This window comes from Balaenoptera acutorostrata, chromosome 9, assembly GCF_949987535.1.
Source record: "Balaenoptera acutorostrata chromosome 9, mBalAcu1.1, whole genome shotgun sequence".
NCBI lineage: Eukaryota > Metazoa > Chordata > Mammalia > Artiodactyla > Balaenopteridae > Balaenoptera > Balaenoptera acutorostrata.
In genome coordinates, this window is record NC_080072.1 from 24,998,267 (window position 1) to 25,025,989 (window position 27,723).

The 27,723-nt window shown below is 38.8% G+C and overlaps 1 protein-coding gene across 2 annotated transcripts in view; it reads right to left on the reverse strand.

Annotated features, from left to right (window-relative positions):
- PDHX (pyruvate dehydrogenase complex component X) overlaps positions 1-27,723 on the reverse strand; it is a 184,247-nt gene that overhangs the window by 81,248 nt on the left and 75,276 nt on the right. The window contains exon 11 of one of the 2 annotated variants that reach the window (XM_007181065.3): positions 9,589-9,622. The exons of the other annotated variant lie outside the window; for it this stretch is intronic. Within the exon in view, the coding sequence (XP_007181127.2) occupies positions 9,604-9,622 (19 nt within the window). The 3' untranslated portion in view covers positions 9,589-9,603. Of the gene's footprint in view, positions 1-9,588; positions 9,623-27,723 lie in introns of those variants that run through there. 2 annotated transcript variants of the gene reach the window in all.

Consider the following 27,723-nt stretch of genomic DNA (forward strand, 5'->3'; position numbering starts at 1 on the left):
GAAGAGGTAGGAGGCAACTGGGACTCCCACTGGGGACATAGATGCTGGCAGCAGCCATTTTTGAGAGTTCATTTTAACATGAGAACACTAGTACTGGTAAGCACTATTTTGGGATCCTCCCTGTAGCTTATTAGCACTAGGACCTGGCCTTGCCCACCAGCCAGTAGGCACCAGTCCTGGGACACCCCAGGCCAAGCAGCTAGCCAGGCAGGGAAACAGTTCCATCCACAAGTAGGCCAGTTTCCATAGGACCCCTGAGCCCCCAACAACCCCGGGGACATGGCCTCCCCAACCAGTGGGCTGACACCAGCTCCAGGATGCCCAGGACCCCACAGTCAGCCATGTCAGGAATTGGCCCTGCATACCAGCAGGATGACACCTTCAGGACCCCCAGACTTGCAGCCAGCTACCCCAGGACTCGGGTCTGCCTATCAGTGGGCCAGAACTAGCCCCAAGACCCCTAGTGTTCCACAGCCCTGCCCAACAATGAGCTGGCCTCAGGACCAGGACTCCCAGGGCCATGCAGCCAGCTGTGCCAGGACTTGACCCAACCCATCAGAAGCAGGCAGCCTCTGCATTAGACAGGGACTAGCAACCAGCCAGACCAGGGGCCAGTCACACCTACCAGCATGCCCACAGTAGTCAGTCCACCACAACAGAAGGGTCATGCAGCCCACTTAGAGGGCACTCTTAGTGCATATAGCTCTGGTGACCAAAGGGGAGTGCATTGATGGGCCCCATAAAATATCTTCTACATAAAGCCACTTCTCCAAGATTATGAAGTGTAACCAACCTACCAAATACATAGAAATAAAAACAGAGAATTAGGCAAAATGAGGCAACAGCTGAATATGTTCCAAATCGAGGAACAAGATAAAATCCCAGAAGAAGAACTAAGTGAAGTGGAGATAAGCAATCTTCCCAATAGAGTTCAAGGTAACAATCATAAAGATGCTTTACAAACTTGGGAGAAGAATGGATGAACCCAGTGACAAGTTTAACAAAAAGAAAATATAAAGAAGAATCAAACAGAGGTGAAGCATACAGCAACAAATAAAAATACACTAGAAGGAATCAACAGTAGAATACAGAAGAACAAATCAGCAAACTGGAAGTGAGAGTAGTGGAAATCACTCAAGCTGAACAGAAAAAAGAAAAATGAACTTTAAAAATTTGAACAGTTTAAGTGACCTCTGGGACAACATCAAGCATACTAACATTCACATTATAGGGGTCTCCAGAAGGATAAGAGAGAAAAAGAGCAGAGAACAAATTTGAAGACATAATAGTTGAAAACTTCCCTCACCTGGGAAAGGAAACAGACATCCATGTCCAGGAAGCACAGAGAGTCCCAAACAGGATCAACCCAAAGAGGACCACACCAAGATGCATTGTAATTAAAATGAGAAAAATGAAAGAGAGAATCTTAAAAGCAGCAAGGGAAAAGTAACTAGTTATGTATAAGGGAGCTCCCATAACGCTATCAGCTAGCAGGCTTTTCAGCAGAAACTCTGCAGGCCAGAAGAGAGTGGCACAATATATTTATAGTGATGAAAGGAAAAAACCTGCAACTAAAAATACTCTACCCGGCAAGGTTATCATTCAGATTTTATGGAAAGATCGAGTTTTACAGACAAGCAAAATTTAAAAGAGTTCAGCACCACCAAATCAGCTTTACAAGAAGTGTTAAAGGGATTTCTCTAAGAAGAAAACAAAAAGCCACAACTAGATATATAAAAATTACAAAAGGAAAAAACTCATTGGTAAAGGCAAATATACAGTAAAGGTAGTAGACAAACCACTTATAAAGCTAGTAGGCAGGTTAAAAGGCAAAAGTAGTAAAATCATCTATATCCACAATAAGTAGTTAAGGGGTACACACACACAAAATATGTAAAATATGATATCAAAAACATTAAATGTGGGGGTGAGGAGAGTGAAAATGCAAGGTTGTTAAAATGTGTTCAAACTTAAGAAATCAGCAACTTAAAACACACACACAGACACACACACACACACACACACACACCTCATGGTAACACAAACCAAAAATCTATAATAGATACACAGACAAAAAAGAGAAAGGAATCCAAACATAAAGCTAAAGATAGTAATCAAATCTAAAGGGAAGAGAGCAAAAGAAGAAGAAACAGAAAAGAACTACAAAAACCACACCAGAACAAATAACAAAATGGCAAGAAGTATATATCTGTCAATGATAACTTTAAATGTAAATGAACTAAATGCTATAATAAAAAGGCATAGAGTGGCTGAATGGATACAAAAACAAGATCCATCTATATGTTGTCTGAAAGACAGTCACTTCAGATCTAAAGACACACAAAGACTGAAAGTGAGGAAGGGGATGGAAAAAGGTATTCCATGCAAATGGAAACAAAAATAAAGATGGGATAGCAATACTTATCTCAGACAAAGTAGACTTTAAAACAAAGACTGTAACAAGAGACAAAGAAGGACATTACATAATTATCAAGGGATCAATCCAAGAAGAAGAAATAACAATTGTAAATATATATGCACCCAAGATAGAAACTTCTAAATACATAAAGCAAATATTTACAGACATAAAAGGAGAAACTGACAGTAACACAATATAATAAGGGACTTTAACGCCCCACTTATATCAATGGACAGATCATTCAGACATAAAAGTAATAAGGCAACCCTGGCCTTAAACAACACATTAGAGCAGATGAACTTAATAGATACATATAGAACATTCCATCCCAAAGCAGCAGAATACACATTCTTTTCAAGTGCACATGGAACATTCTCCAGGATAGATCACATGCTAGGACACAAAACAAGCCTCAGTAAATTTAAGAAAATTGAAATCATATCAAGCATCTTTTCTGACCACAAAACTATGAGACTAAAAATCAACTACAGGAAAAAAACTTCAAAAACACAAACACATAGACGCTAAACAAAATGCTACAATCAATGGGTCACTGAATAAATCAAAGGTGAAATAAAAAAATACCTGGAGACAAATGAAAATAAAAACACAATGATACAAAATCTGTGGGGCACAAGAAAAGTTCTAAAAGGGAAGTTTATAATGATGCAAGCCTGCCTCAGGAAACAAGAAAAATGTCAAATAAAAGAAATGAGTGGAAGAAAAACAACAAGCAGGAAAAAATTAAGTGGGAAACAGTGATTTAAAACAAATCATGATCTTGACACATCTGAGATCCCATTGCAGAACATGCTGCCAAAACATAGAGGTCAGAGAGGATTTGTGCCAGTATAAGGGTGACTTGGAGCAAGAGGCTGAGGAGAGAATGGTCCAAGTAACAATCCTGCTGACCCAGAGAATGACCAACAGCCCATCCCCATCTGCAGGGTGACTTGACTGTACAGCATTTGAGGCTATGCTGAGAGGGTTTTGATTTTCCTTTTTTTTTCCTAAGAAAAAATAATTTTCAGGAAAAGTATTCTGATAACTTTCATCACTGAACTTAATAATTGACCTTAAAATTTCAAATACAAGAAGTAATAAGGACTTCTAGGTTTGGGTGGAGAACCCATAATGTGAACTTTCCATTAAAATAACCATGAAGAGAATAATACTCAGCAATTTCAGATTGGTGGTTACCTGGGATGGGATGGAGTGGGAAAGAACCTGTCTATACCTAAGACTTCAACTGACTCAGTTGTTATTTTTAAAGTGTTCTGTAAAAGGATGATCCTTCGCACTTTTTTTGATGCTTGGAATATTTCATAACTTTTTACTTTTTTGAGGATTAATTTACGTGCAGTAAAGCACAAAAATCTTAGCTGTCCAGATTGGTGAATTTTTATATAAGTATACTTCAGTATAATCCACTCATATCAAAATATAGAACATTTCCAACTCCAAAGAAAGGGGAAAAATACCCCCAAATCACTCACAAAAATCAGTTTCATTTCTATATACTAAAAAGGAATTTCAAAGGAAATGAAAATAATTCCATTTACAATAGCATCAAAAAGAATAAAATACTTAGGAATAAACTTAACCAAGGAGGCAAGAGATTTATACACTGAAAATTACAAAATGTTGCTGAAAGAAATAAAAAAACCACCAAAAAGTGGAAAGACATTCAGTGTTCACAGATTAGAAGACTTAACACTGTTAAGATGTAAATACTATCCAAAGTGATCTATAGATGCAATGCAATCGCTCTCAAAACCCCAATGATGTATTTTCCAGAAATAGAAAAATCCATCTTAAAATTCATATGGAATCTCAAAGGACCCTGGAGAGCTGAAACAAACTTGAAAAAGAACAATGCTGGAGGCCTCACAATTCCTGATTTCAAACTCAGCGATCAGTAGTGTGGTTCAGGCATACAGACAGACATTTGACTAGTTTAATAGAATAGAGAGGCCAGAAACACTCACACGTATGGTCAAATGATTTTTTTTTAATTAATTTATTTATTTATGTCTGTGTTGGGTCTTCGTTTCTGTGCGAGGGCTTTCTCTAGTTGCGGCAAGTGGGGGCCACTCTTTATCGTGGTGAACAGGCCTCTCACCATCGTGGCCTCTCCTGTTGCGGAGCACAGGCTCCAGACACGCAGGCTCAGTAATTGTGGCTCATGGGCCTAGTTGCTCTGTGGCATGTGGGATCTTCCCAGACAAGGGCTCGAACCCGTGTCCCCTGCATTGGCAGGCAGACTCTCAACCACTGTGCCAGCAGGGAAGCCCTCAAATGATTTTTGACAAGGGTACCCAGACCATATAGGGGGAGAAGGACAGTGGTTTCAATCCATGATGCTGGGAAAACTGGATTTCCACATGCAAAAGAATGAAGTTGGACCTTATCTTATACCACCTGCAAAAAAATAACTCAAAATGGATGAAAGACCTACATATAAGAGCAAACTGTAAAACTCTTAGAACAAAACATAGAAGAAAAGCTTCCTGACATTGGATTTGGCAATGATCTCTTAGATATAACATTAAAGGCACAGACAACTAAGGAAAACATAAATAAATTGGACTACATCCAAATTTAAAACTTCTGTGCATCAAAGGACACAATCAACAGAGTGAGAAGGCAACCCACTGAATGGGAGACAATATTTGCAAGCCACATATCTGATAAGGCGTTAAGATGCAGAATATACAAAAAATGTCCATGATTCAATAACAAAGAGACAAACAACCCAATTAAAAGAATAGGCAGAGGACTTGAATAGACATTTCTCTAAAGAAGATATAAAAACTGCCAACAAGTACATGAAAAGATGCTCAAAATCACTAATCATTGGGGAAATGCAAATCAAAACCACAATGAGATACCACTTCACATCCATTAGGATGCTACTACAAAAACGAAACAAAATAGAAAAGAGCAACTGTTGGCAAGGATGTGGAGACATTGCAACCCTGTGTGCTCTTGGTGGGAATGTAAAATGGTGCAGTCACTGTGGAAGCTGACATGGCAGTTCCTCAAAAAGTTAAAAACAGAATTACCATATGATATAGCAATTTCACTTCTGGGTATATACCTAAAACAATTGAAAGCAGAGACTCAAGGAAATATTTGTATCCCTATGTTCATAGCAACATTATTATCAACAGTCAAAAGATGGAAGCAATGTGTCTATGGATGAATGAATAGATAATGAAAATGTGGTATATACATCCAGTAGAATATTATTCAGTCTTAACAAGGAAGGAAATTCTGACACATGCTACAACATGGATGAACCTTGAGGACATTATGCTAAGTGAAATAATCATACAGTCACAAAAGAACAAATACTGTATGATTCCACTTATATGAGATACTTTGAGTACTCAGAATGTATTGAGACATAAAGCAGAATGATGGTTGCAAAGGGCTGGAGGAAGGGGAGAATATGGAGTTGTTCAATCAGTACAGAGTTTCAGTTTTGCACAATGAAGACTTCTGAAGATGGATGGTGGTGATGGTTGCACAACAATGAGAATGTACTTAATACCATGGAACAGTACACTTAAAAATGGTTAAAATGGTAAATTTTATGTTATGTGTATTTTACCATCACTTGAAAAATTATTCAAGTATTCTCCACAGAAAAGTAATTCAAGAGGTAGAGATTAAACTAAAAGGTCAAAATAAAGTATTTATACACATATGGAAAAATTTTGTTTGCTTTTATTAAAAAGCATTTAATAAAGAACATCTTTGAAAATTTACAACATGGCACAGGAAATAGATGTTCCTTGTAGAAAATTCAAAAAATATGGGCAAACAAAAATGAGAAAATACATTTAAAAATCACCCATAGTTTGCCATCCAAAGGTAACTATGGCTAACTTTTTGGTGTATATCCGTTAAATATATATATATACACACACACGTCTGTGTGCATGCACACACACATATATATCATATACATATGTATATGCATACTATTGAGTAGGCAGCTGGTTCAGCATCTCCTGCGAGCCTTTGAAAATGCGGCTTTCTGCATTTTCTCCATCACTCATGGAGATTTGGGTTCAGTGTTTGTTTAAAGCATTCCAGGTGATTCCCACACTCTGGTTTGTAGGATCTACTTTAAGACAAACTTTTCTTTTCAGACAAGAGAACAGTCAATGGAACCAACCTTTTCTTTTTTTATGCTGGGTATTCTACATGACTATTGTCCTTCATCAAGTGTCTTCCTTCAGAAGTGCTGTGGTTATCCCATTGCCTTTGCTGAAAACATTACTGTGACTGCCTTTTTAGGACTGCTTTCAGAATGCATAGCATTCTTTTAACTGCCCTCAAAAGTAGGATGACAACACACTTTAGAGAGGAGAAAGGAGTGCTAAAATAATTTGTTACATATTTTTGAAATATTTATTGACTGAGAAAAGTTTCGTTATATTGATAGAATGACAACTCCTGTTCAAAAATATTTTCAAAAATTATTTCTAATAAACTGAAAGTAACATGTATCCATATATATTTATGCAAAAACTTTAAATGTCTAAATATTGATTATATGACCATTAAAAATAATAATTAGGATAGTTATTCTTGGTACATATTCTTGTTCTTCAATTTCTTAGTGATTTTTATCCTTTAAAATATATATTTTTTATTGAAGTATAGTTGATTTATATTATATTATTCTCAGGAGTATAACATAGTGATTTGATATTTTTATAGCTTATACTCCATTTAAAATATTAAAATTATTATAAAATATTGGTTATATTCACTGTGCTGTACATTATATCTTTGTATTTTATTTATTAATATTTTATACCTAGAAGTTTGTACCTCTTGACCCCCTTCCTCTGTCTTGCCCCTCCCCCCAAATCCTCTCCCCTCAGGTAACCACTAGTTTGTTCTCTATCTATGAGTGTTTCTGTTTTGTTATATTCATTCATTCGTTTTACTTTTTAGATTTCACGTATAAGTGAAAATACAGAGTATTTGTCTTTCTCTGTCTGACTTATTTCACTAAGCATAATACCCTCCAGGTCCATCCATGTTGCTGCAGATGACAAAATTTCATTCTTTTTTATGGCTGAGTAATATTCACAGCAAAACTGAGCAGAAGGTGTAGAGACTGCCCTTATACCTCCTGCCCCCTGCCACATGCACACATCTCCCATTATCAACATCTCCCACCAGAGTGGTACATTTATTGCATTGACACATCATTACCACCCAGAGTCTATAGTTTATATTAGGGTCCATTCGTGGAGGCGTATGTTCAATGAGTTTGGACAAATGTGTAATGACATGTATCCACCATCATAGTATCAGGCAGAGTATTTTCACTGCCCTAAAAATCTTCTGTGCTCTGCTTATTCGTTCTTAGCCATTTTAAACTCTAAAACGGTGTCACTGGTATTTTTCCGAAGAATTTTTTTGAGTATATTTCTTTTTTAAAATATTTATTTATTTATTTATTTATTTTTGGCTGCTTCAGGTCTTAGTCAGGATCTTCCCTTGTGGCGTGCAGGCTCTTCATTGTGGTGCGTGGGCTTCTCGGGCTTCTCTCTAGATGTGGCGTGCAGGCTCCAGAGTGCACGGGCTCTGTAGTTGTGGCACGTGGGCTCTCTAGTTGTGGTACGTGGGCTCAGTAGTTGCCCTGCGGCATGTGGGATCTTAGTTCCCTGACCAGGGATTGAACCTGTGTCCCCTGCATTGGAAGGCGGCTTCTTAACCACTGGACCACCAGGGAAGTCCCTTCAGTATATTTCTATTTTGTGTGGATTTTTTTCATAAAATTTCTGAGATCTTCAAATTGTAATTTATGGTTAATTTGAAATTCTTGACATATTCAGCTGAGTCATTTGTAGCAAAAAAATATTTTTAATTGAGAAAATAACTTATAGATGCTGGTAAGAGCAAGGTGATTTTTGCTGGATGAAGGATATTCTCAAAAATATCTTTCTATATTGAAAGAACTAAATATTTCAGCCTAAATATTTCAGATACTATCTTTCAGCTTCCATTTGGAGTAACTTTTTTTGACAAATATTTTTAAAGATAAAATTTACTGTAAAGATTGCCTGTATTTATTATTTTTAATGCTTCATCAGATTTAAATGGTGAAAAATCATAGGTTTGTTTTACTTTTACTTCATTCTGGCACAGAATACCAATTTATCAAATTAAAAAATAGAAGCCCCATCAAATTATTCTTCCTACATGTTGAGACATTCCAAACTCAATTACCAATTTTCCAAATCAAATCTCATATACTGTTTGAGTGATCATTATTTTATTTGTTTAGTTCCATCTTTGCTTTAATAAGAAAATATTTCAGGATCTTCTTGTTTGCAAGCTTTGCTTTTATTCATGGCAGTTCTCCAAAAGTTTCAAAAGTTGCACTTTGGGAGCTTTCCATTTATTGCATACTTTAAAGATTTCCAACTGATTTTAAATTAAGTTCAATCAAATTTTAGAGCTCTCATTTTTAAATAAATAAACAAAAATTCAATACATTATAGGACACTTAGGTTGATTTATAAAATAAAAATTCAAAGACTTAAAAATGTTTTAAATCTGATTGATTATGAGCAGCAAGGAGATAAAGCTCATATTACTATGCCAACGTTTTAGAGTTTTTAAAATTTCAACATTAACCTTCTCACAAAAAGTTTGGTAGTTTAGTTGTTGTGTGTGTGTACGTGTGTGCATAGTTTGACAATTACAGCTTTTTTTTTAATTGGTAAAATACTGTGACTTGTTTGTACAAAATTATGGCTTATGTGTTCACCCAACCAATTTTGAGTACAATTTGACTCCACAGGCTGTTTTCATTCAGTAAGAACAGTTTTTACTATATGGCTATGCTTCACCAAAATTTGCTTTTATATTATTAATGGAAAAGCAAATAAGTTTATCATCGTTGTTAAGCATTTTAATTGAATTTATAGTAACGTTCAAAAAATCCTCAAGTGTTTCACTTTGGACAGGATGAACTTCCAAAGCTTTCCTTGGACTCCATGAATTGGATTTTAAAAAGACATCCGATATCAGAAAATAACTAAACTGATTTTCTATCTGAAGTATCAAGTGACAGTGGTAAAACTGGAATTATTTAACTGTTTGCAATGTTCTCCATTTTTTCCCTTCTCAGTTGCCCAATACTTTACTTTTCAAACGTGCACAAGAAACCTGAAAGTGAAAACAAGTAAAATTAATTTAGGTAAATATTCCATTGACCTAAGTGAAAATGCTATGCTTCGTAAAGTGATTTGTAAATGTACATTCTGTAGCTGCAGTCATTATCTATGGGCACATTCTTTAAATATCCACTTAGGATTAAGCAGATGCTGATGCTTCTTCTGCAGCAGATTTGTGCCTTCTGGTTTTCAAGTGGTTGGTGATACGGCTATGACACCCTAATTAAAAGGGATCTTACCCTTGGTAGTGAGGGATTTGATAGTAAATGCCAAACATATTTTGTGCACGTTACACCTTCATCATCGTTTGTCTTGAGATACAGAAGCTTAGTATTTAATTGTTCACTAAATGTATACTTTTAGTTTAGTTATAGATAGCTAGTGGGAAGCAGCCGCATAGCACAGGGAAATCAGTTCGGTGCTTTGTGACCACCTGGAGGGGTGGGATAGGGAGGGTGGGAGGGAGATGCAAGAGGGAGGAGATATGGGAATATATGTATATGTATAGCTGATTCACTTTGTTATAAAGCAGAAACTAACACACCATTGTAAAGCAATTATACTCCAATAAAGATGTTAAAAAAAAAATCGGCTCATTGTTGCCCAGAAGATTTATTGCAAAATAAAAGTATTATCAAACAATAAGAGAGTTGCAGATTTGCACTACCTGATTAATGACAAAAACCACTGCACCAGACTATTTTGACTCCTCCCTATATACTCTCCAGTAGGATTGGGCAGTGTCTGTTTCCTGCACGCATTCCATAAATGCCTAACTTAGGATTTCCATTTTCCTCTGATCCCAGTGAATGGTGGCCTGGCATTATCATCAATTTCACAGACTGTGGCAAGCCCCACAACTAGCTGCTACATCAAGTGGCCAGCCGGGGTGGCAGCAGCAGCAAATGACTGTCTCAACACACTGGAGACCAGAAGGAAGTAAATTGTCCCTACACTCTTCTATCTGAGCTCATTAGTAAGAGCGTTAGTTATGCTGAGTGGAAGCATGATTCCACTTGCATAAAACTCTACAAAAGGCAAAACTAACCTATGGTAGAAAAAAGATGACAGCATTTGTTGCCCCTGGGGAGTGAGGACAGGGGTGATTGGGAAGAGGCATGAGGAAACTTTCTGGGGTGATGGTAATATACTATAGCCTGGTAGGTTTGGATTAAACAGCTGTATGCATTTGTCAAATCTCAGTGAATGCCCACATAAGATTTGTGCATTTCATTGTATATAAATTTTATCTCAAAGTAACAAGTTAAAAATATGCATGATGTAATATTTAGGGTGATATGGATTGACATTATTTACAAAATAAGATGGATTGATGGATGGAGAGACGAATAGATATACATGGGATAAACTAAGCATAACAAAAAAGGTTAATGGTAGAACCTAGGTGGTGGATACAGAGTGTTCACTAGGAAATTATTTCAACTGTACTGTTTGTTTGAAAATGTTCATAACAAAATGGGGGGAAAACAGCCTACGTGTGTGCGGTGGTCAAGAGGGTAGAAAGGGCCACTCTTTTCTGTTCAACCCTATCTGTACCCACCCACAGATAACAATTCTCATTGTTAATATTGTTTTTGAATATGTGTAGACATCAGTATAATTATAGGTAATATTACTGTGACTACAAGTACAGTGGCAGGACTGGTGTGGGCAGATAAGAACCTGTGATATCTTTTCATTTTGTAAATGAATATCTTATGGTAAATCAAGTTTTCGTTACCTCTGTGTGTGTAGCACATATATAAATATATATATACATCTCTTCTGCCTGTTCCTCCTGAAGCTTCCACTTCTCAAAGCCTTCCTTGGGGAGGAAGATTTGTCTAGACTCTTTCCATTGCAGAAGCTGCAGGACAGCCAGAAGTCACTCCTGGCCATCGCAGTAGCTATTGTCACAGGTGCATTGTGTTCTTCATTTGCAAAGGGAGCAATGAGGCCTGAGACATTCCAGCACTAGAAGTGGTCTAGCTGTTGCATGTAGGGGCATATTTATATTTCTTTTTCTCTTGACCCTTAAACATTTCTGTATTTTTTCTCCTTTTAAACTAGTTATATAGGCTTGTTACAGAGAAATTTGAAAACACAGAAAAGTAAAATCAAAAATCATCTAAAATATCACCTTCAAGAGAAAATTAGTCACTATGAACATTCTGGTTTGTATATTCTTCTAGCCTTAATTGCATTTATACACTTTTTTTTAGACAAAGTGCAATTATAGTAAAGCTTTGATTCCATAAGAATTAATATCTTGAATGTGTACAAGAAGGGTTTCTTCAACTGCTCTTTCTGTTGTCACTTTTCCTAGAGATTTTAATCTCAAAGTAGATGTATTAATTTAGCAGAGGGAGAGTTGAGATGTCTCATTAAAACTTGGATGAACTCCCTCTGTCGTAGCTTATTTATATAAGTAGCTTTCTTAAAATCAACAGCTCCCACTAACAAGACATGCATATTAATGCCCCACAGCCAAATACACTCAGAAGCGGCTACTCCTTCTTTATATTTTGCACGTACAACAAACATTGGCTGAGATGTGTCAGCTGCTCTGAAGGGCAAGATTAGAAAATTAAACTTCATTTATAACTTCCATGAACCAAAAGAAAAAAATCAAAGCACAACCATCCATGTTACATTGAACTTGGAAGGAAGCATAAATAAGATATGCCTTGCTTTTAACAAAAGCTGCTGGAATCTGGAAGAATCTTTCCTAGCCAAGGATCGCCTTTGAGGTTCACTCCAAACACCAGGCAACCACTAGGGACAGCTGGTCTCATAATTTTGAGTGTTTAAAGTGGAGCAATTCCAGTTCATGAGCACTAATATAATTTGTGAAAAAAATACACGCATCACTGGCATGATACTCAAAGCTTAACAAGATCTCTTTTCTCCCGGAGTGTATTGTTGGCTGATTGCTCTTAGTTATTAGGTCAGAAGAGACATACAGGGAGAATACTTTGGAGGAGTACACAGAACCAGGTGATTTAATTATTTCTAACATTTCTCTTTTCTTGGTAGCTAATTAGCAAACATTCCTTTCTCTTCCTTATCTCTTTTGAGGTCATATCAGCAATTATCTGCCCTCCAGTTTATGCAAAACTACCTGAATAACTCAATGCAGAAGAGCTTATCAGCTTTCTTCCATTTCCTTTTGCCCAAGAATGATTAGCCATGAAATATTTCAAACATACAGAAAAATAGAGAGGTAAATAAAACCACCCAGATTTAACAGAGGTTAACACTCCACTGTACATACTTAATATATTTTTAATAAAACCCTTCAGTCATCACTGCCACATTTACAAGAATATTTGGCTTTTTGCTATAACATGTCTTAAGAACACATCTTTGTGTGTAAATCTCCGACATATCTTTCTGAAGTGGTTGCACAGCCGTCAGCTCCATGGTCTTTATTGTTCCACTGTGGTCCACTCCACAGGGCAGGGGGTGAGACAAAGTGGTGCGGTGGTTGCAGCACGGCTTCGGGGCCATACAGATCCAAGTTCCAATCCCTGCCAACTAGCCGAGAGGATGTGGACAAGTGTCTGTACCTAGTCTCTCATTCGTAAAGTAGGAATAACAAGGCCGACTTTGTAGAGATGTTGGGAGGTGATGTACGTAAAGCCTTGGAAGAGTACCCAGCACACGGTAAGTAGTTGTTATCAGGTTATCTGTTGTATGTACCGAACAATCCTTATAAAGCTTGGGTCCATATCCAACTGAAACTGTATTTACCAGGAACCAGCCAACCACTATCCAGATAATTAACCACTCCTTATTTGTAGACTAATACGTGTCACCTTGGTATGTGAGGCCAGATTTAGCCCAGTGAAATGGCAGTCTTTTTTTTTAATGGCTGGAGGTGACTTTTTCCCATGCTTTTGATTTCAAAAACATAATGGAATTTTATAGTTTTACAGCACTTACCTTTATGTAAAGTCAAATTACCCCACGAGATAAGGGAGCAGTTGCTTATAAAAGCAAGATGCCTTGTGACCACAGACATTATTTGGCTGTCTTTATTTCTGCAAGCATCTCCTTCTTTTTGTATCCTTAGGTTTACCTATTATTAGTCATTAAAGCAAATTGCCTTTTTAAAAAAACACATTTTTAAACTCAGTTTCTCAACCATGGCTGAGGCTCAAACTCACCTGTGTTTAATAAAATCAATCAGTCTGTCTATCTATCTATCTATCTATCTATCTATCTATCTATCTATCTATCTATCTACCTATCTACCTACCTATCTATCCCAAGGCCCCCACCCAAGACAGACTGGGACTCTCTGGAACTGGGAGTGATGGGGTTGGGTAGAATAAGGGTGGGCGGGATTAATGTTGCACTCAAGTGAGGTTGTTGTAGACCCAGAATTGAGAATCACACTGGGTTAACTACTTGAAATGGTACCTATCTGAAGAGCAGTATTAGATTTTGGAATTAATTGGAAAGTCCTTTTTCTTTTCTTTTTTTCCTTCAATAGCTTTGCAAGCAGGATGCTGCTATTCTGAGTTTTCTGTTGCAAATTATGTCTTCCATAGGAATGAAGCATACACACGGTCCATCCAAGCACAATGTAAATCAAAACACATGTCTACTTCTGGAACAAAAGCATTTGGACCATCTAACTGGATTCCACTGGAATGAGTCTGTGTGACACCACACTGAAGTAATTGAAAACCACCCCCCTAAAGAAAGTTACGTGAAGGATAGCCAAAATACAAAAAAAAATTGGATTTAACTCAATTAAAAAAAATTTTTTTTAAATTGTACAATGCATGCACCGTATCCTTTTGCAAACAAAACCACACCAAATGTCAGGAACTGGCCTAAGAGTACACTGCTTTCCAGACATGAATGTATTACCTAGTCCTGCCAATACTCACCTTCCCTCTCCCCTTTCTTCTTTATTCCCATGAGCTGCATGCTCTGATGTAATCAGGCAGAAAAGTGCATCTGAAGATGGAGACCATTAAGAAATCACGCTTCTCTTTATTTATTACAGTTTCCATGGCAAGAGCAAAATAAAAGACAACTGTGTTTTAAAGCAACAACAATAAAGGAAGCAACATCTCTCTCAGGCAGGCAAATCTTAGAGAGAAAGTAAAAGTTATACTGCCCAGTGTGAGACGATGCCATGTGCCCTTCCCCAAACCAAGAGGCATGACTCCTCATGGCGCTGGCCACGCGTAGACACAAACTCCAGAGACCAAGAACCCACTGCTAGAAGGTGCTGACTTTTATATTTTCTTTGGGGATCCTGTTGCTAAGTTTCTCTTTCAACTGACTTCCAGATATCAGACGTGAAATCTCTGGGGCTTTCCAGGCCACCTAATTCAAAGTAATTAGGAACCTGAGTAGGGTCAGAATGCTGGCTGACTTCTTTCAACAAACAGGGACCTAGAATTTGGGCTACTGAGATATTTAGCCAGTTCCATCTCTCTGGACAGAGTCAGCAGGTAAAATGTTTCCTAATGCTTGAGGCAGGCAACTCCAAAGCTAGACGCCCTCTCCCTCTAAGAAATCGGGGCCACCAGACTCATTAGTAACATAGTGGTATACTCCCTCACTGCAGCCTCACCCTTATTTTGTCACCTTGGCCTTCCATTCAAGTGCCTTGGCCCATGTCAACTGCAGCAAGTTGCTTTCGCCTTCAATAAAGGCTCCAAATATATGGTCATTAGTTTCCCCAACCATCTAACCCAACGACAGTATTCTCCTTGATTAGCTTCCAAGAGTACCCCCCACCATCCTACCCCACCCCACCCCAGAAGAAAGTGGAAAACTAGGCATAGAGAGAATGGTGAAAGCAGTAGTTTCTAATAGTTTGCTCTTTTTTTTTTTTAAAGGGAGGAAATTCCCTTCGTGGATTTACTTAGAGCAAAAATGGTATCTTGGCTTTGGACTTGCCCCTACATTCATTCATGTTGGTACTTTTTATTTAGTTTTGATAGTAGGTAGGTTCCCCCTGCCCAAAAACCCAAAGGAAAAAAAACCCAATTCTTTAATTTACTCACATCCTGCTGGGCTTTCTCAGGCTAATCATTTTCATACCAGCTTCACCTTCAACTGCAACATCCTAGTTTGAAGGAAAGGGGGTGAAGGTCTACTGGACGTTGCCCCAACCTCAGAGGGAAAGAGGGAACCCTACATGCCTCTTCCTGGGAGCCAACACCAGGGCTGCCCTAGGCTATTTCAAAAGGTCAGCAGGCTCAGTTCCGGAAGAAAACACTACACTTACTTCCCAACCTTCCAGGGCTCAGAGAAGCATAAGGAATTAATTAAGTAAATTAACTGACAAAATCTGGTAACTGCCAGTTCCTGAGAACCCAAGAGATAAACAGTTAAGTTATTCTCACCCTGCAGGTGGATGAAGAGACTATCTTGATGCAACAAAAATAAAGGAATGCTGTGCTCTGCAGTCTTGGAGAGGAACTTTCCTCCTGTCCTGGGGGTAACCCCTTGTCCCTGGCTCTGGGAGACCACTTGACCAGCAAGGTTGACAGCTCCCCCCACACACACAACGCGTAACCCTTGTAACCACTTGCAACTTGGGCCTGTGGACTAGTTTTATTTAAAGGGTGATTTTCAATTCTTTTTTTCCTATCATGGCAGTTCACACTGTGTCTTATCCTGATCTTTATACTGAGGTTCAGTCACACTGAAATGGACATTAAGGGTGGTCAAGAAGCCACAAATGGGGGAAGGGGGAAGAAGAGGCAGTAAAGAGGGCCATAATGCCTACTTTGTCTGGTTGATAAGGATAGTCACGATCTTGGGAGAGGGGTGGTGAGGATTTTGTGCAGGTAATATGTGAGACAGGACTATAAAATAAAGACACTGATTTTACGGCCTGGATGCCAAACTGAATATGTATATGGACCACAGGTCTTTTTTTTTTAAGCCCCGGCTGGCAAATCCACTTCCCGCTCCTCCTATGCAGCCCACCTTGGAACCTATGCAGCCATCAGTTCCTGCCAAAGCAGAGTTCCAAGGCCCTCTAAGTATGGGAGTTCTGGCCACTGGCTATTTGTAATTTTGCCCTCTGAAATCTTTGTGACTCCTGAGTTTGCACATTGACTCTGGCATTATATTCTTAAACTATCAAGTCCTCCCCTTTATGCCCATTCAGAAAGTCTAAGCAAACAAGACTAGTTAGTCTGAGAAATAGCCAGTTTACTCTATGGAAGTCTGATCCTCTCACTGGCCAAGAGCCATGGACCACTAAAAAGATGCCTCGGATGTCAGAGAGCCCAAATGCCACTCCTCCCTCTATCCCTAACAGCCATTTGACTTTAGGAAAGGCCTGTCTTTTCTTTGGATTTAAGTTTTCTCCTTTATTAAAAAAGAGAAGCTGTCTAGACAATCAGCCCTATCTCTCTCAGCTATAAATTCTATGTTTTGCAATGGCAAGGCGGAAGATCTGAGAATCTGTGCCTGCCAGAAGGGCTTAAAAATAATAGTACCTAACATTCAAGTACTTTACATATATTAACTCATTTAATCCTCTCTAGAACCCTATGAGGAAGGTATTATAATGATGACCCCAATTTTTCAGATGGGGTAAAAGTCAGAGAGGTTGAACAGCTTGCCCTGTGTTACACAGTAGTGGTGGAGTGGGGGTAGGAGCTCAGGCAGTCTGGCTCTAAGGTAAGTGCTTGTAACCATGGATACAGGATAACCGGCAGATTGGAGGACTCAGCTTCCCTCTTCTTCCCATGCTTAGGTGAGAGAGGAAGTGTGAGAATCAGTTTACCTCAACAGCATGTACAAAGAGCCAAGACAAAAGGTAGACGGTGCACTCTCTACCACCTGCTGGATTCCCCTGCATTATTTAACACCACATTACCATAGACAAACACAAGCACTTCGTGGCAATGGTGTAAATTAGGATGATTCTGGCAGCGAAGCCTAAAATCATTAAAAAATAAACTGATCAGCTTGGGATCTCTTTGCCACCTACTGACCTATCAGTGCATTGATGTGGTTCGGGGGAAAGAGTCAAATGATATTAGATGAGGGAACACAAGAGGCCAGGCAAAGAGAGCTACTTTCAAGACTAGTTTAGAAAAATAAGCTGTCTCCAGGCGTCTTCCAAACAAAGCCACTGAAGTCCTAACTGCCCTATTCTAGACTCCTAGCTTTAGCCTCCTCAAAAGCAAGTGCCTTTCACTGAGCCCAACACCAGTCCAGCAAGATCTTTGCCGAGGAAAAGACAACATGCTTGATCATTTTTAAAGTAGGTCCAGTAAGAACCGCAAACCCAGTGAGACTCTCTACCAGGAAAGTTCTTGCCAATTCACTGCAGAAAGGTAGTGATAAGAATTTATCCTATCTTGATTCTAAGCTCAGAGCGCAAGGGCCCAAGATCCTGAATTGGGCCTCTTTTCAATGCTTAATTGCTATAGAACAGTTTCGTTAATCGAGTGTTGTTTATTTCTGTGCCCTTCGGGTTTTTCCATTATTAATCCTTTTGGAGCAGGGTGGGGCTGGGCTGGGAACAACACAATATAACTCTGGTTGCCGCTGTCCTTATGCAACCCAGCACATCCACAAGTTAAACACTACCTTTTGGGGGAAACCAACACAACTATGCTGTTTTATGCAGCTTTAGGCTGCTAGTGGTCATTGATAGGTACTATCACCAACTTGGAAAAAGTCCTATATATTGATACTTTCTTTGACCTTATCAACTAAATGGCCATGTGGCATACATGCTATCATACTGAATGAAATACCTTTCTTCTCCTGAGCTAAAAGTACACTGTAATAAGAAGCTGTAGGTTCTTTGCTACCATGTCACTGATTTACCTCCTGTACTTTGTCAACCCAGGAGAGCTATGAATCACCCTTCTTCCCTTTCCAGCTAATGAAACAGGTTCCTTTTGATACAATCTCTTCTTTATCTAGATTTATTTGTTCTGAATCCTGATGCATTCTTAGGGCATTACTTTTTATCAAAGGCGGCTCTCCCTCAGTGTTTAATGATAATTTTTATTTCAAGCTCTTCCTGACTAGTGTGTTTGCCCTTTCTCAGGGCTTTTCTACTCCTAGGAATACCTGAGTCACATGTTGTTAGATTGCCAGCACTCATCAATCACAGGCGGAGGTCACTCCCATGGGTCACTGAACAGTGTTAAAATTCTGATGTCTTTTAGGAGTTGGGCTCAGAGATAATCTCTTATCTTTATTCTTTCTCTCCTCTCTTCATATTCATTAATTTTAATTCCCAGGTGTGCAATAGGACATTTATTCATTCAGCCACTAGTTGAGGAATTACCACGTGTCTGGCACTTCTGCCTGGGTGCTGGAGATAAGAGTTAAAAAAAACATGGTCTGCTTTTAGGAAGCTCACAATATAGTGAATAAGAAAGGTCATGATTAGACAAAGCAAGAAGGGCTCTAAGGAAAGAGCCACAAGGCATTTATAGGTATGCAGAGGACTGTTTGACTCCACCTGGAAGATCCCAGAAGAATACATCCAAGAGCCAAGAAGTGATGCTTGCCTGAACTTTACTTTAAAAGGCAAGTAGTGGTCATTTCGGGGGAATCCAAAAAACAGATGGATCTATGTGGATGCAGCAGAGGGACATAATTAAGGGAGAAGCTGGAGAGTCATGGCCAGATCATGAAGGCCTTTGTCCCTTAGGCTAAGAAATTTTAACTTTATCTTAAAAAGGAGCCACGGAAGGAAAGAGACAGCAGGATTGTCATACAGAATGGTATCATGAAAGGACAATATCCCTGCTAAGTTCATGATAAGATTCTGTGTCCCCATTTGCTGCACCTGGCATTGCTTCTTGGCCCCAGGGACAGCATACAGAGCATGCGGAGACTAGTCAGGACTTACCACCAGTTCATGGCATCAGTCTACCTCTCCAAGAGACTTATAGCAATGACCTTCCTCAGGCTCTGAGAGAGAGCTGTGCTGGTTCTATAGTCTGGTCTGCAGAGGGTTACAGGATAGTGATTATCCTGGAAGCCTTCCTGGAACAAGATCTCTTTGCATAAGGTCATGAAATGAGGGATCCAGGTGGCAGAGAGCAGTTGTAGATGGGAAGATAGGGGATGCACAGAGGCAGAGACACAAGTCAGCAAGCCCCACGTGTGACACGTGAGATACAGAGGGGTAGGGGAAGAGGTAGGAAACGTGGTGAAAGGGATCAGATCTGTTGGTTCCCTTTGTCCCATGACCACATTGCTGCACAGAACATTACACATTTCCAAGTTGGAGCAGCTAAGGTAGAAGGAAATAGAGTAAATGGTCTCAGCACAAATGTGAGGCACTAGCAAATCAGTAAAACCAATCACATGGTTTGCTTGCTTTTGTTTCCAATCTCTGTTCTCCATGCCCAAGAGCAGCCTGCCTGTCATATCAGGTTAGACATTCTCCCTTTGAAATTATGCATTCACAGATCTTAAGGAAGCTTTTAGATAGAAATGTCATTACTTAAAAAAAAAGTAATGCCCTAGTCATCTATTTTCGCTTCTATCTGTAGCATAGCTCATGTGCACTAATGTACTTAAGGCTCACCAGAGGACTTGCGAACTGATGAGGAAAACAATTTGACTCCTAATGATCCCGGACAGATCACCCCCCACCCCTGGACACTGGCTTTTTAAATTGTCCATGAGAAGTTTTGGGTAAAGTGAATTAGTAAATAACAGAATTTTATGAGTACATGCAACTTTAGGTTTATCTGACTTCATGCACTGGCCTCCGTGCTCCACAACCCATAATGTTTTCCCTCATATATGTTTTATGATGGATTTTTCAAGAATTTAAAAGTTTAAAACTTACACTCAAGCTAAGGTTCCTTAATTTTCATTAGTAATTTCATCGGCCAGGATGTGTTACAGGGACAAAAGCAGTTTCAAAATTGCTGGCTCAGTCTCGTTGCCTGCAAATAACTCTCAGCCTAGCAAAGAAGAAGGTTTTGGTGCTGTGACTGTCTCCAAAGATACACTTATGCTAGTATGTAATTCCCCTATTCTCCCCCTTACCCCCACCCCACCCCAATGGGACCATATTTTCTATTTCCCAGCTATAAGAAGACAGGTTCTGGACACTGTACAATGAACATAGGTTCAGTATGCTTAATGCTATAGTATTTCCACAAATACGTATATTAGTGAGGATTTTGTAAGCACCGTTTAAAATTATCGGAAGGGTGTTTTCTAGGTGACTTTCTCATTTTCATAAAGCAAAAGCCCTTTTGAAACAATGACATCATTCCCTACTTCATGTGTTCTAATTTCAGGTTTTCATGAATTAATGTCAAAAAAAACGATGGAGGCCACCACTGTTTCACATTTGTTGAGCAGGCTCCACGCCAACACAAGAGCCAATCACGCTTTGCTGTTAAGCTTTACTGAACAAAGACATGAAAACGGGGGCTACTGAGACAGAACTTCCCCATGAGTCAGTAGCCAGCCAAAGATCTCATGGTTCCAACTAATTAGCCCGCAGCCTTTCATATCTAGTTCTGCTTTTTTTTTTTTTTTTTTATAATTCTGGACTATTCTATATGTTATAACTATTTGTACATATTCTATTAAACCTTTTTTTTTAAAAATTTTTATTTATTTATTTATGGCTGTGTTGGGTCTTCGTTTCTGTGTGAGGCCTTTCTCTAATTGCAGCAAGCGGGGGCCACTCTTCATCGCGGTGCGCGGGCCTCTCACTATCGCGGCCTCTCTTGTTGCGGGGCACAGGCTCCAGACGCGCAGGCTCAGTAATTGTGGCTCACGGGCCTAGTCGCTCCGCGGCATGTGGGATCTTCCCAGACCAGGGCTCGAACCCGTGTACCGTGCATTAGCAGGCAGATTCTCAACCACTGCACCACCAGGGAAGCCCTCTAGTTCTGCTTTTTGAGTATCTTTTAAGAGTCTCATTTCTGGTCAGGAACTGAGAAAGCGGGGTAGATTCTACTTCCGTGGGGTCCGTAGTGGTGCTAGCCAAGATACCTCATGTTAACAGGGGAAGAAAAAGTGGCTGAGCCCCAGAATCTCAAAAAAGAGAACTCGTTCTCCTCAGACCCCATTCTCTTCTCTCCCCGCTGAGGTTCCAAAGGGAAACAATATATGAGCAGAGAGCAAGGCCAGGCAAAGAAAGACGTACTGTTAACGGGACTCCTGACTCAGACTCTGAGGTGATGGATCCTGGTGAGCTGGCTTGAACTATAAGCACTCTTGCCAGAGGGACAGTTCTTAAATGTAGTCGCACATCAGTGTCACCCGGGGAGGTTTGGTTTTGTTCTGAACTGCAGTTTCAAGTCTCATCTCAGACTTATTTCCAGGGGTGGGGGCCAGGAGTCTCTATTTTAAAAAGCATGGCATATTGGCATGTCTTCTCCTGCCCCCATCACCACTGGCATTAGGGGACCACTAATCTGAGCTGGAAGGTGTAAGGCCAGTAGTGTGCTGAAACTGGCTTGTACCAGCTCACAAAAGCTGACTGTTGAATTTTCAGGAATTTTGCAAACTCTTATCAAAAGTTAGATTATATAAGCTTACTATTAAATAAATTACATCAAAAACAAAGCTAATATGCAAAGCTCATCATGTCCTAATCACTTACTACATTTTACTATTATCTATGTTCTTGAGGTTTTTACATCTGTTGTATATGCACTGGTGGGAAATGCTATATAATGGTGCATGGCCATGCATCTCTTCCCAACTCCATGTTCAGTGACAACACATTGGTAGCTTGAGATCAGAACATTTATATCATGGAAATCAGCAAATGCTAAAAACTTGGGGCTTGATTTATTGTTGTCTATAGACTTAAAGTGATGGAAAAATATAAATAATGCAGATTAAACTTTAAAATATGTTATGCCTGTAGCTGGTACATTGTGAATAGCACAAAATTTGAGGAAATGTTCTTTAAATATTTGAAAATTGTCTGATTTTAGAAAGAATGCTACTCTCTTCATTAACAAACAAGTGAAATTCCAAAATATGACATCTTTGTTGTTTTAACTATCATCTTACTCCTTCATGTAAAGAAAAACATCAACCAACATTCATGTCAGGAACCAGACTTATTCATCAACTGCAATCATAGCTTGGCTAGATACAAGGCTTCCATAAAATCAATGAAAGCATTGAGAATTGGTGAGCTATAAAAAATTTACAATAGAGTATTGTACATTGTATTGTGTGAATTGTATATTTTATTGAATTCTTACTGTATTTATAAGATACTGTTTAATAGTATTGTATATTCCATTAAATTTGCAAATTGTATAAATTATTTTTTGTATATCAGTAGAATTTCTAATAGACTTACATTTGATTATATACGTATATACATTTGTTTTCCAGAGAGCTGGTTGTTAAAACATTTACCAGCACACCACTGCCTAACCCAAGAACAAAAACAGGTTGAACAGCTTCTATGCCTTCTATCCTATAGGTCCACGCCCTTATCTCAGCTCTTCAGTTTACCATTCCCCTGTCAAGAAAAACACACAGAATTGTACAAGAACACAAATCAAAAGGAAAAGAGATCTTCCTGAAGATGCAAAGCAGATAACTGAATCCGCCTAATCCAGCCTTTCCTAAGGAGGCTGTCTTCTAAGTAGGGACAGCTTTAGGCTGATCTGACCACACATGCCATGTGGAAAAAATGAGAGAATCCTAACAGGTGGCAGGCAGCCTTGGCACCATAGCCTGATAAATGTCCTCCCCCTTGAATCCACATCAATGGCTCCTTGGGAGCAGAGAAGAGGTGGGTAGAAGCGTCAAAGTTGTGAACAAGGAGTTTGATCTTTTGTCAAATTTGGAACATGTTTGGGGTACATAAAGGTCAGTGAGCATCTCCACCTTTCACCAAGGAAAGTGTACACGAATACTGTAATTGCTTATGATTTAAACATATCTTTCTAAAGGTGAAATAAAATGCAATTACCAAACCAAGATGTATAGAAATTTTAAAAATTCTGTTGCGTGGTAATCTTGTTGTTTGAAACTTTAGGCCAATGCCAATAGCCAACACTAACTACGAGGAGTTTCCTTCAGTGCTGGAAAAAAAAATTGCAATGAAACTTTAAAGTTTTAACAAAACTTGTCCCTAATCAAATCAGATCTCTGACTGTCCATGTTACTGATGTGTCCTAGTCCATGAATCTATTCAATATTATGAGTACTTTTACATTTGTCACAGTCTTATCCCCCCTCCAACTTCTTAATTTTTCTTTAAAAACAAAAGAAGCAAAAGTCCACCAAATATCTGTTATTTTTATCTGAGTATCATGTGGCAGAAACTTCTACTAAAGAGTCATCCTCCAATTAAAGTGTAATTTTTCAATTATGAAAAAACACAATTGATGCAGATAAGGAGTCTTCCGGTAAATTCCTTTTGAATGTCTTATGGTATTGCAAATATAAATGCACAAAAAGACTTCTCTAACCTCCTAAAAAAAGGTGAGTCAATGCTACCATCATAAAAATGTTCACATATTTACCCACCATAAAAGGGAAACTGGCCTCAGAACATCTTAGAGAAAACACAATGTTATGGGCTAGTCCTGACAAATGCTAATACGTCTACTTAATCGGTATGTTCTTGAAACCAAGGCACAGAACTGCTCCAACAAGATTCCTCAGGTCCTTAAAAAAGGAATGTGTTTGGTGAAGGTTAAACTGACACATTTAGAGGCTGCAAGAGATGAAGAGTGGGAGAAACCCAATCAGCCTGGCATCCTACAATGTATGAGCCTTGTGTTATACTTTACAAACTAATAACTGCATTGGTGATAGTAAGGATGAGAGTGGAGGAGCAATACACTTAAAAGAAAAACATATTCAAGACACTCGCAAAACAATCTGGGGAAAATCTAGGAGATATTTCTACTTACCAAGCTCTGGTATCTGTGTAGAAAGAACATGTACTTTCAACCACAGAGACATTTATTAAATTAAAATTTATTAGACATTTCTTTTTCCATAGCTGGTTATCTCATAGCAAAACTAAAGAACTTTTTGGTTATCACCCAATAACTTGCCCTCTAAATGAGAACACTGAGGTGTTTTCCTGTTGGACCCTTAATTATTAATCCACATCAGTTACCACCTCTTCGTGAACCAGAAGGTTAAAGGAATGTATCATTCATTAATATTAAAATCTAGAGGACATTAAGATTTCTGTGGCTTTAGCTACAGACCTATTTCTGTAATATTCTTATTTCTATAGTCCTGTAGCAGGTGCTACCGAGAAGTTCAGCAAGGTGTTTTCACTACATTAATAGGCATTTCCCCAACTCACAAGTCTTTTTAATGTGCTAACCTCCAGGATTTCCTATTAAACTGATGTTTTTAAAAGAAGAATCTCTTGTGAGGCTCTGGGACCAAACTGCTTGTCTGAATCCTGTCATCGCCACTTGTTAGCTGTGTAATCTTAGACAAGTTACTTAACATGTCTTTTGTGAAATGCTGATTAATACTAATACCTATCTTACGAAGTTATGATGAAAACTTCTGAGTTAATAATACATATAAAACATGGAGAACAGTGCCTGAAACACAGTAAGTTAGCTATTACTATTGTATTATATTTTCACGGTCAGCATACGTATAGTTTGAAGAAAAGGTCTGTATCTACTTGGTGGGAATGAAGCTAACTAGGTCACTAGAAAATTATATTGAAATATCTACCTAGAAAATAAGAGTACTGTAGAGAATTTCTCAAATGATACTTCTAAAACATTAATTTATTTGACCAGTTTTTCCATTTTTAAGGCTTTTTAGGAAGCTATTCCTCCCAATATTTTCCAAAGTTGTGATGACTCATTCAGGAAACAAAACATACAAAAGCCCCGTGACCCCACTGAATATCAAGTTTCCAATTTTGCCTAATTCATAGGCTCATATACTCTCACCTGCAAGGAATAATGACTTTAAGCATTCTCTGAAAAATGACTAAAACTGAAATTTTAAAAGGACAGAGTTTGCTCTCAGGAACACTTACATCTATACATCTTAGCATCTATTTCCATTCTTCTAAAGTTGCATCAAAGCATAGGTATAAAAAGAATACCTGGAAACTCATCGTGATATTCTAATTAGTATTTAATTAACAGGTTGAGATAAGATACATTCTTATTAATTCATCAATAATTAATAGATGATTTGGTGTCAAAATGGAATGCCCACGAATTATTTACTAAGTAATGAAACCTGGTTAACGGTGGTGGCTGTGTAGCACGGCAAGAGCTACCTGGTGCTCACTGCTGAGTAAAGTTGGCTTCCACTTCGCAAGCATTCGTTCTCAACTAAGAAATTTAAAGAACAAACTAGCTTGATACTTAGCATTAGAAATACCGAATGGTAAAAGTAAAACTTGATTTTTACCTGCTCCTGTATTTTTGCTCAGCTGGAGAACTCAAAAGATGATCCTGATTCTCTGAAAATAAATTCGACGGATGGTCCCTCGAGAAGCAAAACAATGGGTGTCCTGGCAGATGACTTATTCTATTAACAAGATGCATTTGCACACACAAGACACCTTCAAAAAAGTAGGGCCTGGAGAAGAGGTAGGAGAGTGGAGGTATGAAACACATTTCCATCATACAAAGCATGACTGTTTCTTCCAAACTCAGCCTCTTTCTTTAGGCATGACGAGCTGGCAAAGAATATTTTCTTTGCGAGCAGTAGGGTGTAAAGTTCTCTCTGCCCATGCAACTTGCCACTAGGTAGCTTTCCTCCCAACTAACTTTCTAAGCTTTGTTGGGATTAAAGTTATTATAGTAATAGGTACAGGTACTGAGTCAAGGTCATGGAAAATGAACTGCTGAGCTTGTATAACAAGTGCTAAATATTTGGTTACTAAAATTAGAGAAACCAGAAACCATAAGGAGCTGGTTATAACCAGTAGTGTAAAAACCTGGTTCAAATGTTACCTCCTCTGTGATGCTGTCCTCTCAACCCAGGTCCTATGCACAGACTCTGATTATTGCAACTCTGAACTGCATTTCATTTATCTGTAGTTTAAGCTGCTTGAGGGTAAGGGCCATTAGCTATGAATCCTCAGTGCCGACACACAGTAGATGCTCACCACTGTTGAATGAATAATATCTCAACATCTTCTTTCGTTTCACATTTTAATCAATGTTTCACCTAACAAACAGGGGAATTTATTTGAAATAATTCCTACCCACAAAGTAGATCTAACATAGACTGCTATCCCTTACTAAGATATCTTATCATTTGGAGTTATTCCAAATTACAAGATCACATTTTATTTCCCAGCCTGTCTGGTTGGGTTGTTGTGCCAGCCACTAATTAATTTCTCAGATTCAACTGTACCCTTCAATGCCTGCTCTGAACTTCTGCACTAATCGATGATTCTTCTAAGCATTTCTCCTTTACAGCAAGCACAATAAGTTTCTCAGAAGGCACCTGGGAGACATTGCCATTTCTAGCTGCTGCCAGACTGCTCAGTGGGCGTAGAATACCCAGTGATGCTTTGCTCCTGCCTTGTGCCCAGAATGGCAGCCCCAGCTCAGCCTGATGACCACCTTCCCACATGGCTCTCCCCACACAAACTGCAGGTGCTCCAGGCCTCCCACCCGCAGTGGCACTGTGACCTTCTCAGCTGAGGCTGACCAGCGCCCTGGAGGGTGGCTTCATACGTATTTCCCTGGCGACTGCAGACAGATCTGTCCTGGGCAATGCAATGAACTTCTCTGACACCCAGTGGGCTGCAAATATTGGATGCTGACTGATAAGGTGGTCAATATAGAAGGCTTGACCCTGAGATACAGTTGTCAATATAGAAGCCTGGAGCTTCCAAAATAAAAACTGAGGTAATTAATTACCTTTGGCTCTGAACTTGGACCAAAGATATTTATTAAAGTAAAATGTCCTATATCATGTTTTTTATCCTTAGAGAAACTAAGCCCCTAATTTTTTTAAGCTTCTCTTTTTCTAAGCCTTCTATTTGGAGGTAGAAGTTACAACCCTTAACTTCAGCATTGCAGGTTAATAGCTGTCCATAATGAAAACAAAAATTCCTCAGCACTTTCTGCATCAATCACCAGGAAGGCACAAAGCAAACTACTACACTACAGA